This window comes from Chaetura pelagica, unplaced genomic scaffold (genome assembly GCF_000747805.2).
Source record: "Chaetura pelagica isolate M959 unplaced genomic scaffold, ChaPel_1.0 scaffold37, whole genome shotgun sequence".
NCBI classification, from domain to species: Eukaryota; Metazoa; Chordata; class Aves; order Apodiformes; family Apodidae; genus Chaetura; species Chaetura pelagica.
The window spans coordinates 2398485-2416115 of NW_009954567.1; the positions used below are offsets into that span (position 1 = coordinate 2398485).

Genomic DNA, 17631 nt, shown 5'->3' on the forward strand with positions numbered 1-17631 from the left:
GTCTGTATTAATATTTGGGATTGCCCTGACTCAGGTGCAGGACCTTGCACATAGGCCCACTTTTCAAGTCTTTCAGGGTCCCTCTGGGTGGCATCCTTTCTCACTAGAGCATCAATCACACCACTCAGCTTGGTGTCATCTGAAAACTTGCTGATGTGCACTCAATTCCACTCTGCCCCTGAGGGTCACCAATCACATTGGTCTCCACCATGCACTGAGCTGTTGACCACATCTCTTTGAGTGCAGTCATCCATCAAATTCCACCCATCAAATCCAGCTTTCTATTCTAGAGATAAGGATGTTGTGTGGGAGAGTGTCAAATGCTTTGCACAAGTTCAGGTAGATTACATCAGTTGCTCTTCCCTTTATCCACCAATACTGTAACCCCATTGTATTAAAGCCAGCAAATTTGGCAGGCATGAGTTGCTCTTAGTGCAGCCACGTTGGCTGTCACCAATCATGTCTATGTTCTCCATATGCCTTAGAGTAGTCTCCGGGAGGACCTGCTGAAGATGCAGTGCCATGCATGTAAAGAGCATAACTCAAGTCCAAAAAGAAGCAATAAAAGCATGGAGTAGCAAATTAATCCAGATAGATTTATAACCTCACAGTCTTTGCAAATAGTTTATTTCTCTATTGTCAGAGGACAATTTGTATATAGGACAAAAGTTGAAGGATTTTTCTTGACACTAACCCATACCTTCCATATTTTAATAAATTAAATGTAGCTTTTTATTGAAATATTCCCTATATTTTTCTTTACCTGATAAAATATTTTTAAATGCAAAATTGTAAAAAAACTTCTAAAAAATGAAATGTTTGCAATTATTATTTAATTTATTATTAAATTAAATTACTTTTTGGTTACATATGCAGGTCTTCACCTAAGGTTCTTTGACATTGCATTTGTAATATAAAGGGCACTTATGTAATCTACATTTAAATCCACTTTAAAACTATTACTATGAATTAGTTATCCTGTCTACCTAGTTAATGTATGTGTATGTATCAGACTGTGTCTGTGGTTTCAGGTTAACCGATACGTGCCAGTTAATCCGTAGCTGTGATAGCATTCATTGGCTCAGAAACTCATTCCTTTAGACAAACTTACCTGCTTTTGCATGCAGAATCTTTGCCCATAAAAGCAGCTGCCATACTAAATTCGCAAATTGTAATTAGTGGGCAGAGAAACTGTGAGATATTCTCTCTATTTTAAATCTGACACATATCAATAAATACCTTATATGGTTCCTTCCTTATCCAGATTATTCTGATTTAGAAATACAGATGTTAGAACTGTAGTAATCCAAAGATATCTAATGCTTGCTCACTTTAATCAACCAAAAATTAAAACTGGCAAGCTCAATCTGTGAATCACAGCTAGTTTCATCATTCTGAAAATGAAATGTTATTTATAATTCACTGACTGTGTTAAGAGAAGTACCATCAACTCAAAATTAAACACCAGTAGTATCGCTGCCTGGAAAATGTGACTCACAGTGAGAGGAACCCCTCTTCTGGTTGAAGCACAGAACACCACGCCTGGAAGCACCGTATAGAAAACAGTTATCCAAAGCTGAACACCAGAAGTTCCCACCACCTAATCCCCTAATTTGTCTGCAACAAGAACACACGGCATGCTATAGCATACTTGGCTGAAATTGAAGATTAAGGATGACATTGTCATTTACTAGCTGCTTTCAACAGTTTTCCATGGGGATCATGTGGATATATTGAATAGAACAGACCATATTTTGATTATTTACACTGAAAATTCACAGCAAATTTTAAGGGCACCATAGTTGCTTCCAAGAATCTGAACTTTTTATTCCTGTGCTTCTTCACTTCTCAATTACACAGTTTCTTATTTCTTTGCTAATACGTTTTCTCCATTTATGCCTTGGAACAAATTCTTACAATAGTAAATGGGAGATTTTTGCTTTTGCTGTTTTAGTGCCTCACCTTTAACAAATCCCTTTTTATCTTTCTCTTGTTTTCCCTGTATCTTCTGCAGTAGTTCTGTTTTGCTACACTTTTGCTTCCTGTGATCTTCCCTTTCCTCTGTTACAGTCCTCCCAAAGACACTTCTTCCAAGAAGCTCAGCAACATAAACTCTTCATCTTGAGTGTCTGTTTCTGGTTTAGCTTTGACATAATTTAGGGACAGTGCACCTTCCAGTCACCTAGTTTGTTACACTGGTGATCAATTCTCACTGAAATTTTTAGCCATTTGGATTATGTGATGGGGCTCTATCAGTCTGGTGTATTGTTCTGGATACTTCATTACATGGACTCTGAGAACAGTGTATTCAAAAAAGTGGTTTGTAGGACGTGCTGTAGTGCAACGTTTACTAGGATTTTATATGTCCCAAGAAAACCCCTATGCATACTTCTGTGCTTACGTCATTAAATTTGTTGCTATGGAAATATCAAAACCAGTTTATGACTAAGAATAGGCAAACCCATGCAGGCAAGATAGGATCCAGCCTCAATCTCCATTCAACAGTCAAAATGAATTGTAGCCATTTTCAAGTTTTATAGTAGCTTAGTATCTTTCCTGTATCAAAGTCTTTTAGCCAATTATATCCAATGCACACAGGCCCCAGCTCACCCAGTTCAGTGGATAATTTGGGCACACCAATTCCAGCATCATCTCTGAGAAATCAGATTAAATTAAATTAGATTAAATTATCCTTGCTATTCTTTGCCTTCTCTTGTTTCCTTTAAATTTCTTGGCACAGAAGCATTTTCTAGATTAATTGCAGCACTGACTGTACCCTTCTAAACATTAAAACTTAAGATGGTTTGTTGCTTCTGACAGGTACAGTGGACTCTGAAGATTAACTGAATGGAAACCTTCAGATGAAGGGGAGTTTAAAAAGGGCAGTGGCATCTTCCATCAGAGTGTGTCTTGAGTCCTGCTGTCTGAGCAGCTTCTCCTGCTGGAGAAAAGAACCTGACCTCAGGCAAACAGCTGGGGGAAAGCATGTAAGGTAGGTTTGCTGTGTGTTCAAATGCATGCATATCTTCTTTTCTGGCATGACATTTTCTTTTATTGTCAGGGATTTTACTGTGTTACAGGCTTTCTAAAATTCGTCACTTGGAGCCAAAGAAAGAGCCCTATTTTCCAGTATTTCTATCTCCAGTTAAGACAATAGACTTCTGGATGACTGTGCTGTATGACACAAATTCTGCAATTAAAAATAGGTGTGACAGGTATCAATGACTGAAATATGTCATGGAGAGTAGTTTGAAATCAACACCCGAAATTACCTCTTAAGGAGATACATTAATAACAGATTGTTATTATAATTGATCTAAGCATTATCTGTCTCCTTTTCCTATTTATTTAATTACCATGAATTCATGTATGATTGCAGAACATTCTTAACTAAGGATTCTTTTTTGTTTATAAAATAGATTTAAAAATTTAGCCGTCTGTTCCCTGACGAGCCCTACACACAAGGACTCAGATAACATTATGAATTCCTAGGAGAATAAATTGTATAGAACTGCCAAGATTGGGTCTTTTAGAGGTAAATATGGATACTGTGTGAGGCTGGATGAAGAAAGCTAACAACGTTAACACATTCCAGAGCCTAAAGACAGAATCATGACAAACCAAAAGAGCTGAAATAACATTTCTTCCTTGAGTTACAAATCTATTATACAATTAACAAGACATTTTGAAAATACTGGAAATATCATGGTGTTGTTTTTTTTTGTTTAAATGATAAATGGCCTGTTTAGTAAGTGTCTGCATATTTTAAAAAAGCAAAGCAAATGCTCTTTCACTCTGCAACACACCACAGAGAATGTGACTACTTGGAAGACTACAGAGTGTAAGAACACATGGATTAACATGATGTAAAAAATATGAGGTCAAATAAAGTGCATTCCCATAAGGATGTCCAAAACCAAGTTAACAAAATAATAACCAAAAGTGCCACAGGGTAAAATTTTCAGAAGTGTTGATGTAATTCATGAGGCCAGTCTTGTTTTCAGGTTAATGTTTCATTAGAAATAAGTGCCTTTTACAAAGGAATTATTTTTCTCTTATGCACCTGCCAATGTTCTAGAAATAAGATTTACCATCCTAAATCATAAGTCAGTATTGAAAATTTCTCCTCATTGCCTAAGGGCTTATAAAGTGAAGATTTTGATGTGGAAGAAGTTACTTGTGGTATGGTCACACATTGATATGTAAGGAAAAATAAACTTAGAAGAAAACTTAAATTAAAACCAGGATAATAAGACAGAAATCAGAGAGCTAACATGATACAACGCCAAAAGTCACCAGTTTGATTCACCACATAACTCAAATCCTCTTTAATAGAACAGATATAAGGGTATGAAATAAAAGGTTATTATAAAATGCAGTTTTCAGCGACCCTTTTAATAAACACACACTCATTTTGGAAACCTTGATGATTTCACAGTCATATTAATCCCTCTTACCTGTTATAGCTGCTTTGTTAATAGATGGTTGGTTGCACATTGGTGAACGTCTGTTTAAAATAAAAGAAAAACAAAGGTATAAGCTTGATGAACTCACTGACAACTGAATCCTTGGATGATACAACAGGAAATACCTTTTCTTGGAAAATTATTTGGGGCTGGAATACCCTAGCATTGTCAAAGAAAAAGTTCATTTAGAACAGATGAGTCTTTCTTCTGTAGAGGGGAATTCACAACTGAATTCACGAGTGACCCTGAAACCTTTTTGCAGATTGGGAATTCGAAGAGAGGAGAATTTTAGGAATTTACAAGTTCATTGAAAACCTGCCTGATCATACCTAGAGCTTATACCTAGCTGGAAGTTTGATTTCTATATATAGTTATCATTATTCTAACATAGCTTGCACTGCCCACACTCTCTGACCTGAAGTACTTTTTTTAAAAACGTATTTTCCACACTACTATTTTGCATATATATTTCACACATTATTTTGCATGTACCTTTCATAATAATCTTTAGGACAAACAGCTCAGTGGACTGTTTTGCCCACTGAAGAAAGCTACAAGTTATTAGACTGACAGAGCTCAGTTGGCCAGTGTAGCTAACATGAATGTTAACTGTGATGCTGTAACATGATTGGAGAAAGGCTGTATTTATAATACCTGCTTTATAATTATAAGCTACTGCGGATAAGTAGGATGTCATTATCTCGGATGCGTTAGACAGAGTTCTGGGTACAGATCTCCAATAATTGATCTGTCTGCTCACTTTGGTTCACTTGCAAGACTCAGACTCTCTCTGAATTATCATCTTTGAATGACCTTTGACATACAACTAATTTATTGAAAATCATGTAAATTGCACACCAACACTCCAGGTTTATGCAAGGACAGCAGTGCAAGAGCAATTAGCAGGCAAGGGGTCTGTTGTCTCAGCTATTGAGTATAGCATCTTCAAGGGATTAATAAACTCATTACTCATCCACATGCTCTATGTGGGTTTGGTGACATGGACTGAAATTGGTAAAATCTAATTGTTATTCCTAGTTTACATTTTAGAAGTATCACTGCAAGAAGTTCAGTGGCCAAAAATGAACACTCACTTGCTGGGTGCCCGATCTTGTAAGTTGGTTAATGCAGCAAAGTTATTCCGCACAGTACGTAGGCTGGCCAGCACCTGGAACAGATAAAATAGATTGAGTCTGACTTTCTACACAGGTGAGACAGACTTATCTCTGCTCCACTATCCTTAAACAAGAAGGAAAGGACATTGCAAAACAACTGTAAAAGGTTTTCAGGGTTAGCTTTTCTGAAGCCTTTGACCATTATTTAACAATAATATGTCTGTAATACAAGGGCAATAGTTAATTTCTTCTTTTTTTTTTTTTCTTTCCTCATAAACAGCTCATTATTTGTTTAAAGACAGACTTACTTGAAAAGGAGGAACATTTTTCACAGAATACTACTGAGTTCTCTAAAATTACCATAAAAGCAATAATGTTTGGAAGAGAAAAGCTCATTCAAGCCTAATAATTCATACATAAGAAATTATTACAGAATTTTCCATTTGCAGTTCAGCCCCCACAAACCTTAAAGGACAAAGGGAATGACATTGTCTAAAGTGTCAGGAAAAAACAGAATTGGCTCCTTTGAGGGGCGCAGTTGATCTGGGGACTTGCTGCAGAAGGCCAAGGTAAGAAGAAATTATCACCTGAGCTGGTGGGAAAGGTCTGCATACTCTGAAGATTAAATAAACTACTTCCTTTCTGGCCTTAATTTCATGCAAGACTACAGCTAGTGGAGGCTATAGAGGACTGCCACCTTGTTATTAGTGGTATAAGCACTCTTTTCTGTAGGCAGTTGGATAAATGCAAGCAATTTTGTAAGGAGAATAAGATGCACCTTTCTGATGAGGGAGAAGCAGCTCAGCTAATGTCAGAGAGGAACTACAAGTTTTTTAGACCAAGACTAAGAAAGGTAGGAGGCAGCAACACTGATCACTGATTGTGTCTTTGCGGGGGCTGCCCATTGCTGTTTCTCAGCCCAGACTGGGCTGTTCTCCTGGTGAACCCGTCCTTGGAATACAAAGTGTGAGAATGGGAATTTGGGTTCCAGAGGTCTAAGGCAAGGAAGATATCACCCTCTTTTCATAGACCCTTAAATTTATACACAAGGTAGGAAGCAGGTAGGAGGCTGAACTAAAAAGAAGGATTTAATGAAAGCTTGTAACAGACAGAAAATATTCAGGAGATAATGATTGGCAGTGTTCAAGCGTTTATAGAAAATTCCCAAATGAGTTAAGAAAATAAAAGTAAAAATACATTCCTTGCCTATTTAGACAGTATTAATTTAATTATGTTTTGCTTTCAAAAGATCAGATGCAAACTCACATATTTTACATTCAGAACAGAATAAAAATAATTACATATGCTATCAAATCTGCATGCCCAGGGGTACAGTGACACTAACAAATGCTGTGTTTAGATGCTTGATATACACAGATGGAAATCAAGCTTGAACAGAGCAGAAGCAAAAAGATCTTGGAGTTCAAGAGTTCAAAAATGAATACATAAAATACAAGAAAAGCTGTTGAAGTATGAAAATATGATTTAAAGATAGAAGGAGAATGAAAGCGTAAAAGGAAAAATGTTGAGCCTATTTAGGTAAGGCACACACTCTAGTGACTGCAGGATATTTCCAATTCTCTTTTCTCGATCTACCTCGGTTAACCCTATGTGTGCCAGCAGGCTGGGGTGGCTTTGTATGTATCAGTATTGTCAGAGAAACATACCTATACAGCTCCTGGAGTTGCCTAAGGCCATGAATAAAATGTAGTCATTTTTCCTGACTGCAAGTTCCTAAGCCCTTTTATACTCAAATTTGCTATATATTCAGATGCACTGAGAACTGGAACATGTACAAAGGTAGCTAAGTGTCTCCTCAGGGAGTGAACTCAGGTACTGTCATGCTTACCAGGTCTACCTCTGCTAGACTGCAGTGAAACATTCTGTACCTGCTGTGCATGTATGAGTTTCACGAAGGTTAGTAGGCTCGGCATGATTCCACATGAACTTAGCTGATTTGTGTGTCAGATCTGAAATAAGAGGACTTATAGCACCTAGGGTGCAAGGAAAAGATGTGTGCAGAGCTGCAGGGCTGCTCAGAGCCAGTGATGACTGGAGGCTACTAAGCCTTGCTGACCCCATGCTTAGATGTGAGGAGAGCTACAAGGGGGTCTCTCTACCATTCCCACCACTATGCACATGGACCAGATTTTTCCACTGTAGGAGATATTATGAATCTGTTACTTTCCAGAAAGTAGAAAATCTACTGATTTGCTTCCATGTTCCATTAGTTCTTTTGGCAGATGTGATACCTGTTTTGTAGGTTCAGGGATGAATGTCCTATATCTGGCCAGCATCCCAACTGCTTTAGCATAGATGCACGTATTTGACAGTTTTTGCAAGTGAAAGACATCTCTACATAAACAGCAATAAGTATAAAAGTAACAAGAATTTTGACCATTGGCAACAGTGGAGGTAAACAACTGGTTTTGTTGTATAAAGGCATGAATATTTATAAGTGTATTATAGTTGAAGTACAAAAATTTTTTTTTTCCTTATAATTTGCTTTAAGAGACAGTTTTTTTGTCCAAAGAGGTTCCATGTGTGCTTAATGTTTCTAGAGTTAGATTTGTGAGCAGTCACCTACAAACTTATTTCAGTTTAAATCCCTAAGTAAATAATATTATTTTCAAAATTAAGTTATACACAAACACTTCCAAGTGAATTTGAAAAAACAAAGGTTTTTTTAATAAAAAAATACATAATTGGTCCTTGAATGTGAAATCACTTCAATTATTTTATTTTTAAGAGTGAAATTCTACAAATAATTATATTATAGCAGTCGCAATATATTACAATGTAGGGAAGTGCAACTAATAATATCCTTTTGACAGAATTTTTAATTTTAGCTTACAAAATTCCATTCTACTATAAATATTATCTTGTACTGGGGCCACATTACCTTGTACTGGGGGACACAGCCTGCCACCTTGCCACCAGGTAACAAATGGTGACATATTACACGGTGATGTGCTGATTAGTAACTGAAATGCTAAAATTCGAACTATTACCACCAGGTGGTTCATGATCAGATGAAACAAGATTCTTGATCAATTGAAGAAAATACAGATAGTTTAGACATTAGATCATACTATGATCTAATGCCACCAGGAAGACCTGAATGGATTAAAACAGTGCTTTGGCTGTTTGCAACACAAAAATGCATCTGCATGATGAAATATTGCACTATGAAGACATTAAAAGTGTGATTTGTACAATGTATAGACATTATACTGGCACATGGGGTCCAATTTCTGAAGTCCTGAGTGAGGTCCTAATACTGCTAATGTAAGTCAGAGGGACATGCCCTGTGCCTAGCAGCAAATGCAGCCTGTGAGCAGATCCCATTTGGATAAGATTTTACATATTCAAATAATTTTTATATAAGGGCTTAGTTCTTCCCAACAGTCTAATAATATTTCACTTCCCCTCTTAAGCAAGTTCTCTCAACTGCATCTCCATTTCCCCTGTATCAGGAAATGTGATGTGATAACTCACTCTGTGAGTGATCTTTCTCCTGTTCAACACAAATGAAAACAGGTTGATTTAAACCACTCCTAACAGGGTTTTGCACTGAAATACTAAAAGCTCTCAGACAATCAACTACAGCACCTTGGTGCAAGTAATAACATTCAACTGCTCCTACTGTAGTTGCTGAAGCACATCCATCAAGGCCAACAAGGAAACAAAGCCATCTTAAAATAAATAGGGTGCTTTGTCGCAGGAAATAAAAATATTCATAAATGGCATCTAGTATTTACTGTTTTCTAGGTATACTGTAACATGTCTTATCTATGTGGAGTATTTTGAAAAATTCAGGTGACAACAAACATTAATTCAGTTACAGTTAATATCACTGGATTGCTTGATCACCATAAAGTTTGGAGGGTTTTTCTGTGCTCAAGAGTTAGGGTTTTTATATTTTGTAAGGAACTAAAACCATAAGTGGTTTTAATTTTTTCTCCCTCTTGTTTTTTCTGTAATTTCTTCTTTTCCATTATTGTTGAAGTACATTTACCTTTTGAGAGATCTTAAAGTATTCTTAGAAAAGGCCCAGGCTTAATCTTTTCCCTGCTAATAAAATATGAAGGTACTCTTTATATGAAGAATTTGGTCAGCCAGTGTCTCATAAATACTGAATCTGGTAACAATTAAATATATAATAACCTATTAAATTAATATTGTTTTAACAGTTGATCATTAGACCAGAGCAATCTGCATATTCAGTCTGAAGTTAGACACTTTCTTCTTAAGAGAATACTGTGTGACTCAACCTTTCTTTTTTCCATTCACCTTCAATCACATTAGCGTTCCAGATTTATTTCACCTCCCTGTAGTTACACTGAATTAACTTTCAATCCTATCTATTAGAGGATGCAACCTATCATCCTGAATTCAAGGAATATCAGTGTTAACTTTTCATACATGACAAAACAGGTCCATTGCTAAATATTGTGGATCTAAACCGATCTAAATTATATAGAACTTTGAGCTGATATTTTATAAAACAAAATGTGAATGCAAAAAAATAAAAAAATAGGGATGGTTTTGTAAAGGAACATAAGTATTCTGGGTCAAAAATTATCTTACATCTAAAAATTACCTTGTACTGAATACTTAGAAGATGTTCAAAGGGAGAAATTACAAAAAAGCAGGAGAATAACAGAGAGCACAGATTTGTCTTCATCATGACTGTCTTCTACAGTATTTGAAAAGAGATCCGTTGAAGGTATTTAACATGTTGCTGTAATTCAACTTTTCAGATAATCAAAAAGCATTAAAAAAGAAAGGTATACATAGCAGAGTTGGAGGTTTCTAACTTTCTGTTTAGGCAGTTTTATCCTGTTTCAAGCAAACACCGTATATGGCATTAACAACAGAAAACGACTTGTCTGGCCATTTGGCCTTTAAATTGCAAGAATATGTGAGAAATAGGGCAAAGTTGTGCCTACCTGAGCAAATGGTGTCACAATCAAGTCATCTCCATGTCTGAAAAATGAGCAGAGTTTTAAGTTAGGTATTACAGAAAACTTACCTCACTGCTTTAACAGAATGAAAACCAGGCTTTACAATTCACTGTAGGTAGTAACTTCAGTTTTATTCTTCAGCAGTTACTCACTGCTGCTGCTCTATATATCCTTTGAAAGGTAAATACCAACTTAGTTACTGTCTGGCTGCCTGGCATGTCTATGGGATGGCTGAAGAACCAGCTGGTTTCTGTGCTGCAGGTCTGGCAGGTGACCAGTCGTCCAGGACAGGTCTGCAGAGATTTCATCCCAAAGGATGGAGGTGAAAATACCAAGAGCCCATTGAGAGTTATCAGCTGGTTGTGAGCACTGGATGGGGGAGTGGCTGCAGAAGGCTGGACAACACAGCACAGATTAATAAAAACCTGGTAACACTTTTAAACTGACTCACACCTCTGTAGCTACAGGGGATGTGACCGAGTGTGTGCTGTTGCTGTGGCAACCTCACCCACACCACAGGGTGAGGTTTGGGTAAGATGCTGGGATGATGCACGAAGGAGAGATGGAAGGAAGGGAAAGAGGGGGTCCTTTGAGTCAGCACTGAAAGCTGCCACTTGAAATGGTTTCAAAAAAATATAGTCTTGTAAATCCAAGTAGGCAAAGGGGTGCTGAGCTTAAGAGCAGCATTTGGAGTCAGACCTCTCTAGGGGACCACGGGGACAGGGAAAACTTGGGAGTTTTAAGTTATCATATCTCATACATGGCAACAAACAACATGAGACTTTCAAGAGACAAAAATCCATTGTCTGTTTTCAATTCTTGTGGGAGTTAAAGACCAGCTGGATTTAGTACCTCTTCACATTTTCATTGTGTCATCAAAATATCTAGAAATGCCCTGGACGATCGTTTCTTGCCAGAATTGCTTAATGAGTTAAAGGCTTCAGCAGAAGATAAACCAAATCCATGTTTTCCTTTTCTCTCCCATTCTCTACTTGAACAGGCATACTATGAATATGTATGTTACCTCACTTCCAGAAAAACTAGGCTCTTTGTCTTCAAATTCTGTGAAATGGCATTAGCTGCTGTGTGACACCTGGCTTACCTGTTCCTCAGTAAAATCTGTTAATTTCTTCCCTTTTATAAAGAATATGTTTACTATTTGCATACAGTTACTCCATTTTCTCTTCTGTTTTGACACTTTAAAGTGGCACAGCTTTGTAGAGCAAGGAACCCTGTGTTAGTCATCTGAATGATTTCTGCAAAGATGGAAGAGCCTAAAGCCTAAAGTAAATTATTTGCCAGTCTTCGTCACACCTACCCGCTTTATCTGTTACTCAGGTTGTTTTGGCAAAAAGTGAACAAGGGATTGAGCAAATTCTTGGAAATGAGTGTGTTTTCTGAGCGATCAAATTCTGCCCAGAAACTGTATCTAAAATCAATACACAAACCCACGTTTTACTGCTCTAATCTAATTCCCACATTTGGAAATTATGAAGGGGTGGAATCCTGGACCTGAAATGTTTTACAAGTAGCAGCAGCACTGGACAAAGAACAAAAATGTTAAATTGTTTCTACCTGTAAATAACCCAGACAGACTACTTCCTTCTGGTACCACAAGCATCTGTCAGTGGCAAACAATCTGAATGCTCAATATATGATACAAATGCACAAAATGTTAATCAGTGCTTGAAATTCCAGGGCAACTGCTACCAACATAGTTATCCACTGTCAAAGTGCAGGCTGGCAAAACTATGAAAATAGGATTGTCCTCACCAACTACTGTGGGCTTCCTTACTGGAGATGCTACTTTCTTGTTGTTCTTCTCATTCAGTGCCTCTGTTTTCCACTCCTTAAATGCTGAGGCACTTTGAAAAAGCAACAAGTACATGTTTCTAGGCTTTCTGCCCTGGAACGCTTTTTGTTTTGGTTTTGTTTGTTTTCTTTTTTTTTCTTTAAAATAGCAAGACACCATTCCTCTAATTTTCAAAGTTCATTCTCTTGAGCTCTTAATGGACTGCATTTCATTGGAGTACACTGATAAAATATTGTAACTTTTTATTTTTTGAGGACACATCATTAAACATTAATTTAATGCACTGGAATCAACCCAGGATTTAATTTTCACTTTCCAAAAGCCCCCTTGTGTCAAGATAAACAGTTTCAGAAATTACTATTATTTGGGTGAAAGTGTGACACTGAAAGTACAGGTATCCACTTTCCCAGAGCAGTTCAGCATGCACCAGACCCACCTGGACAGAAAAAAAATTGCATAGTGTGATTAGTAATCTTTAATCCAAACTGGGTTAGGAAATCTGGAAAAGGTGAGAGTGCTCAAAGAGGGAGCAGATGCCTAAGGCAGCTCTGCTATTTTTTGTACAGAAGAGCAAGATCATATGATTCAATTAAAGTGCCATTGATCCACAGTGTACTGGGGTGTAGTAAACACTACAATATATGAGTGTCCTGCTGTTTTCTTTTCAGATTATATGGAAACTGATAGATGATTCTGTCTGGATCCTGGACAGCATAGTGCCACACATCTATGTAGAGAAGAAACAAGAGGAACTGTAAACCCTCTGCAATATATCACAAGCTTCTAAATATAGACAGAGCTGTTAATCTTTAAGGTTAGCAGAAACTGTACGCATCATTGTTACACTCTGCTAACTAAAAGGCCAGGCATACTTGTTCAAATCTTCATTTTTCAAAAAAATCCCACAGATTTGAAAGGATAATTCTCACATGTCCCCAGATCTAAAATGATCATTGTTATGTACATAAAACACAGGTCAAATTTCCATCAGGAGACCAAAAATTATAAAACACACTGCCAATTATTTACCACAATAAAGTACTGAAGCCTGGCCTTTGCAAATTTTCTGGGCTTTGCTTCCTAACCATTCTTGTGGGACATACTTGAACTCACTCCATATAACCTGTCTTTGTCCCTGCACTGGAGAAGAGACAGAAGTGTGATGCTAAGTCAGATGTTATATTAACATGTTCAGCTGATTTGCTGAATAGAAAGTACAAAAATTTTGCTTCCTCTCCTGAAGATTGGCATGAATTTCTCTCTTCCATCCCCATTACAGGACAGTAATTAACTTTTCCCACACTTAAAATGAACTTAAGAGATGGATGCATGGACAGCCAGAGAAACAGGAAGGAAGTTTAACACAAGGATAGACAGGGTGACTGCATGACTTTTATTTCTTAGTTAAGTTGGGATAATTTAATATAATAATCTACTAAGAGGAGCAGCTAGAGAGACATTCTGCAGACCTGCTAGGATACAGTTAAAAGAGAGGGTATTTTTTAAATGTGGTCAGAAAAAAGTAAAGATACCCATTAAGAAGTGAGTCCCAGGCCTTAGATAGCACTAGAAAAATGAGTTTTCACTTGCCAGTCCATGGAGCTTTGCAAGGAAGATCCTGTAGATTTGTCTTTGTAAAGGCCATAGTAAACTCAGATTAAGACTTTCTAGACACTCATGAAGAATATCAAGTGAGTGATCTTGATACATTTTGCAGATGTGAGGCATAAACAGGATAAATACAAGCTCTTTCTAAATAGAGGGAAGCAAATATTCAATACATATGTATGCCATTTTGACACATAGCTTTTAATGGACAAGATATAGTCAAAATAAAATTCCTCGATAATCTTGATGCAATTTTTATAGCATAAGTTAAAATACTAGTAAAAAGAATTCTGCCACTTTGTATCACTTTAAAACATGATCATACTGGTTTGCCACTCTCCTTCATTTGAATGAAAAACTCAGTTATCTCCCAATAAGTACTGGAAGAGGGTGCTGTCCAGGTTTTAAATCCAGCTGGAATAATCTGTGTTGGATTCTCTGGCTACAAACTTGGGATACAGCATATTTGAAATAATAAAGATGCCAACAGCATTTAAAAAGCCCTCGGCGACAGTGGCAGTCTGGAAACCCTGCACTTGCTCCACAGCAAGAACTAAGACTTTTGTCATACTGTCACAAGAATTGACTCAATTTTTACAGAGTTGGTTTGGGGCATTTTTAAAATTATTATTTTATTTTTTTTTTAAATATAGAAACATAGCAAATATAAAAAGAAGGGAAGATACACACGCTATACACACAACATACAAAATAGGAAAGAAGATGAACATGGAAGTAGTCTCCTATTTGAACAAGAAAATCTATGCAGAGTAAACATTTAAATTTGAACTAAACATGACATCCACTCATTTCTCTATACAAGGCTGATTCAGACTTACTGTCGAATAACATGCTATGAATACAGTTTAGATGAGACATTTGTGTTTTGCTTGCACATATCCCTCAACACAAATATGCCATGTGCAAAACCACAAATGGAGTTAGTTTTTCTTCTGCAAGAAAAGTGTTTAAGTCATGTAATCTCAATTTCTAGAGACCCTGAGAACAATTTCTAGTTTTAATATGAGATAGTTCAGGCCTGGCTCCAAAAGCTAAGGACGACTGGGGATAAGAGGCAACTGTCAATGTTGTGCCCACATTATGGGGTGTGACAAAAATGAGCTTACAGCTTTTCCCAGGTAGCTAGTGAGTTGTGAGTGATTTGAAACCCATTCAGAGGCTGAGGACGATCTTCGGGTTGATCAGGCATCAAAGGCAGGGGTAGAGACTATGACACTGCGGGCAAGTTGAGATTTAGGGTTGAGAGAGGAAGCAATTGAAATTGTTGATGAAGTCATGAACTACAGAGGCGAGGGTTGTTTTTCCCAGAGCACTTCTTTATTTCTTGGAACATGTACCTTAAAGGATTTTTACAAAGAGCTACTTGAAACCATTTGTTCTATCACACAGTAGAAAGAAATTAGATCTTGAATGAAGCTGACTCTTGTCAGCTATTGCCTGAGTGTTTCTGAACACTAGATTTTTCTGTAATATCATGCAGTTATCTCCTCCTGATGCTTCTTTCTAATACAGCAACAAAGATTGCCATAATTAGCTAATAGTATTCACAGAATCACAAAATCACAAAATCTTAGGGGTTGGAAGGGACCTCAAAAGATCATCTAGTCCAACCCCCCCTGCCAGAGCAGGGTCACCTACAGTACATCACACAGGAACGCATCCAGGTGGGTTTTGAATGTCTCCAGCGAAGGAGACTCCACAACCTCTCTGGGAAGCCTGTTCCAGTGCTCTGTCACTCTCACAGGAAAGAAGTTTTTCCGATGTTTATGTGGAACTTCCTGTGTTCCAGTCTGTACCCATTGCCCCATGTCCTATCACTAGACATCACTGAAAAAAGCCTGGCTTTGTCCTTCTGACGCTCACCCTTTACATATTTGTGAACATTGAATAAGTTGCCCCTCAGTCTCCTCTTCTCCAAGCTAAAGAGACCCAGCTCCTTCAGCCTTTCCTCATAAGGGAGATGTTCCACTCCATCATCTTTGTGGCTCTGCACTGGACTCTTTCAAGCAGTTCCCTATCCTTCTTGAACGGAGGGAGGTCTCTTGTGTCAGATCCAACTATTTCCTTGCTCAGGAAGCTTGAATGCTTCCCAAAGACACTGCACTCGCATATCTGTCTTGTGTAATCTGCCTGAGGAAATCATGTGAGTACTGATTTAGTGTGCTATCACAGAAGGATGCCAGCATGATGTGCAGGGCATGAAAACATAAGACAACTCAAGAAATCACCTGCATCAATGTTGCCCCGAACACCTACCAAGCTTCAACACTTAATCCTACCATAACATATCAGACCATTTAGATGACTGCAGAATAGTGGACAACTCTGAGAAACTGCCCTACGTTAAGAGAATTATTCAGTCCTAAAGAGAAAGAGAGCATGGACTTACCAGTGTTTTACTAATGCAGGTGGTCTACCTGAAAGTCACTTAGGTGACGGGAAGTGAAAAGAAGATACTGCAGTGCTAAGGTTTGGTTTGTGTGTTGAAAAGGGGCTGGTTTAAACCAGAGGATATAGGACTTTGAACCAGAACAGAGCTGAAGTCAATCAAAGGAGTTCAAGCCAATCCAGCAGTGCTGCCATTGGACTGTTCATAAAACAGAATTAATAATCTAGCTTTAAGAAAGGCTGTAAAACAAACAAGCATCTGTGACTAAAGGATAGGTTTGTTTTCTGCTCAGGTTAGAGAAAATTAATGAATGGGTGTGCACACATGAATGGAAGCAATCAAGTTAGTGAAGCTTAATGAGCTACTATCAGTCAGTTTTGATTGCATTAGCTGAAACACAGACTCTTAGCTGGTTGCAAATAAAAATTGTTACCTTAACCTTCTTTTAAACCAGTCCCTGCCCCGTATACTTAAGTGTTGAGAACTGATATGATTGTATTACTTCTGAAGAATAAGAACACATTCCATGTGAATCTCCGACTGAAAGACTTCCTCTCTAGAGAGTAGAGCTTCTGAGAACAGCACCTACTCAAGGTAACATTCCAGTCTGAGTGACCTTGCTCTCAGCCAGCTATAGGAAGATAGGTAATCTTCAAGTTTTAGAAAAATGGGTCTCCATACCAAATTCAAAGGCCCCTAAATGTGTGCATGTAAGAGGAAACAATAAGACTTCAAGAAAAACAAGGCAAACCCCTGAGAATTTCCTTTGTCTGTTTTCAGACAGTCTTTTGAAAACAAAACATGTTTTCTGCGTTAGTGCCATTGCAAGTACAGAGAGGGTTTTTTGAGCCCTCAGGGGCACAAACAGAACAAATGTTCTTCTGAGTTGTAAAATAAAATACAGCCCATCCACAAAGATGATCACTCAGCTGGAAAAAGAGTCTGAAAAGCATCCCCACAAACATTTGAGTCCCTCTGCAGTAAAGTTCCCTTTCTCCACACTGTTCCCAATCTTTTAGTATAGCGGGCACAGATGTGCACACACCTGTCTTCCCTTCCCCTGCAGATTTGTGTAGCAAGCCCAGAGATGAGGGCTGTTGCAGTGTAGCTGAAATACCAGCTAAGAATCGGGTTTGATACCATGTTTTGAGTAACTTGTCACCTTTCAGTGAAGGTGTTTAGGAATTCAGTCTGCTTTGTTTAGCACAGGAGCAGTAACTTGCCATTTTGTTTCAAACACCTATTATTTTCA

At 37.7% G+C, this 17631-nt stretch overlaps 1 protein-coding gene across 1 annotated transcript in view; it reads right to left on the reverse strand.

Moving 5' to 3' along the window:
• PDE4D (phosphodiesterase 4D, cAMP-specific) overlaps positions 1–17631 on the reverse strand; it is a 340865-nt gene that overhangs the window by 85915 nt on the left and 237319 nt on the right. The window contains exons 3-5 of the mRNA XM_010005404.1: positions 10534–10570; positions 5561–5634; positions 4458–4507 (exon numbers count right to left, since the gene is read on the reverse strand). Of these exons, the coding sequence (XP_010003706.1) occupies positions 4458–4507; positions 5561–5634; positions 10534–10570 (161 nt within the window). The remainder of the gene's footprint in view (positions 1–4457; positions 4508–5560; positions 5635–10533; positions 10571–17631) is intronic.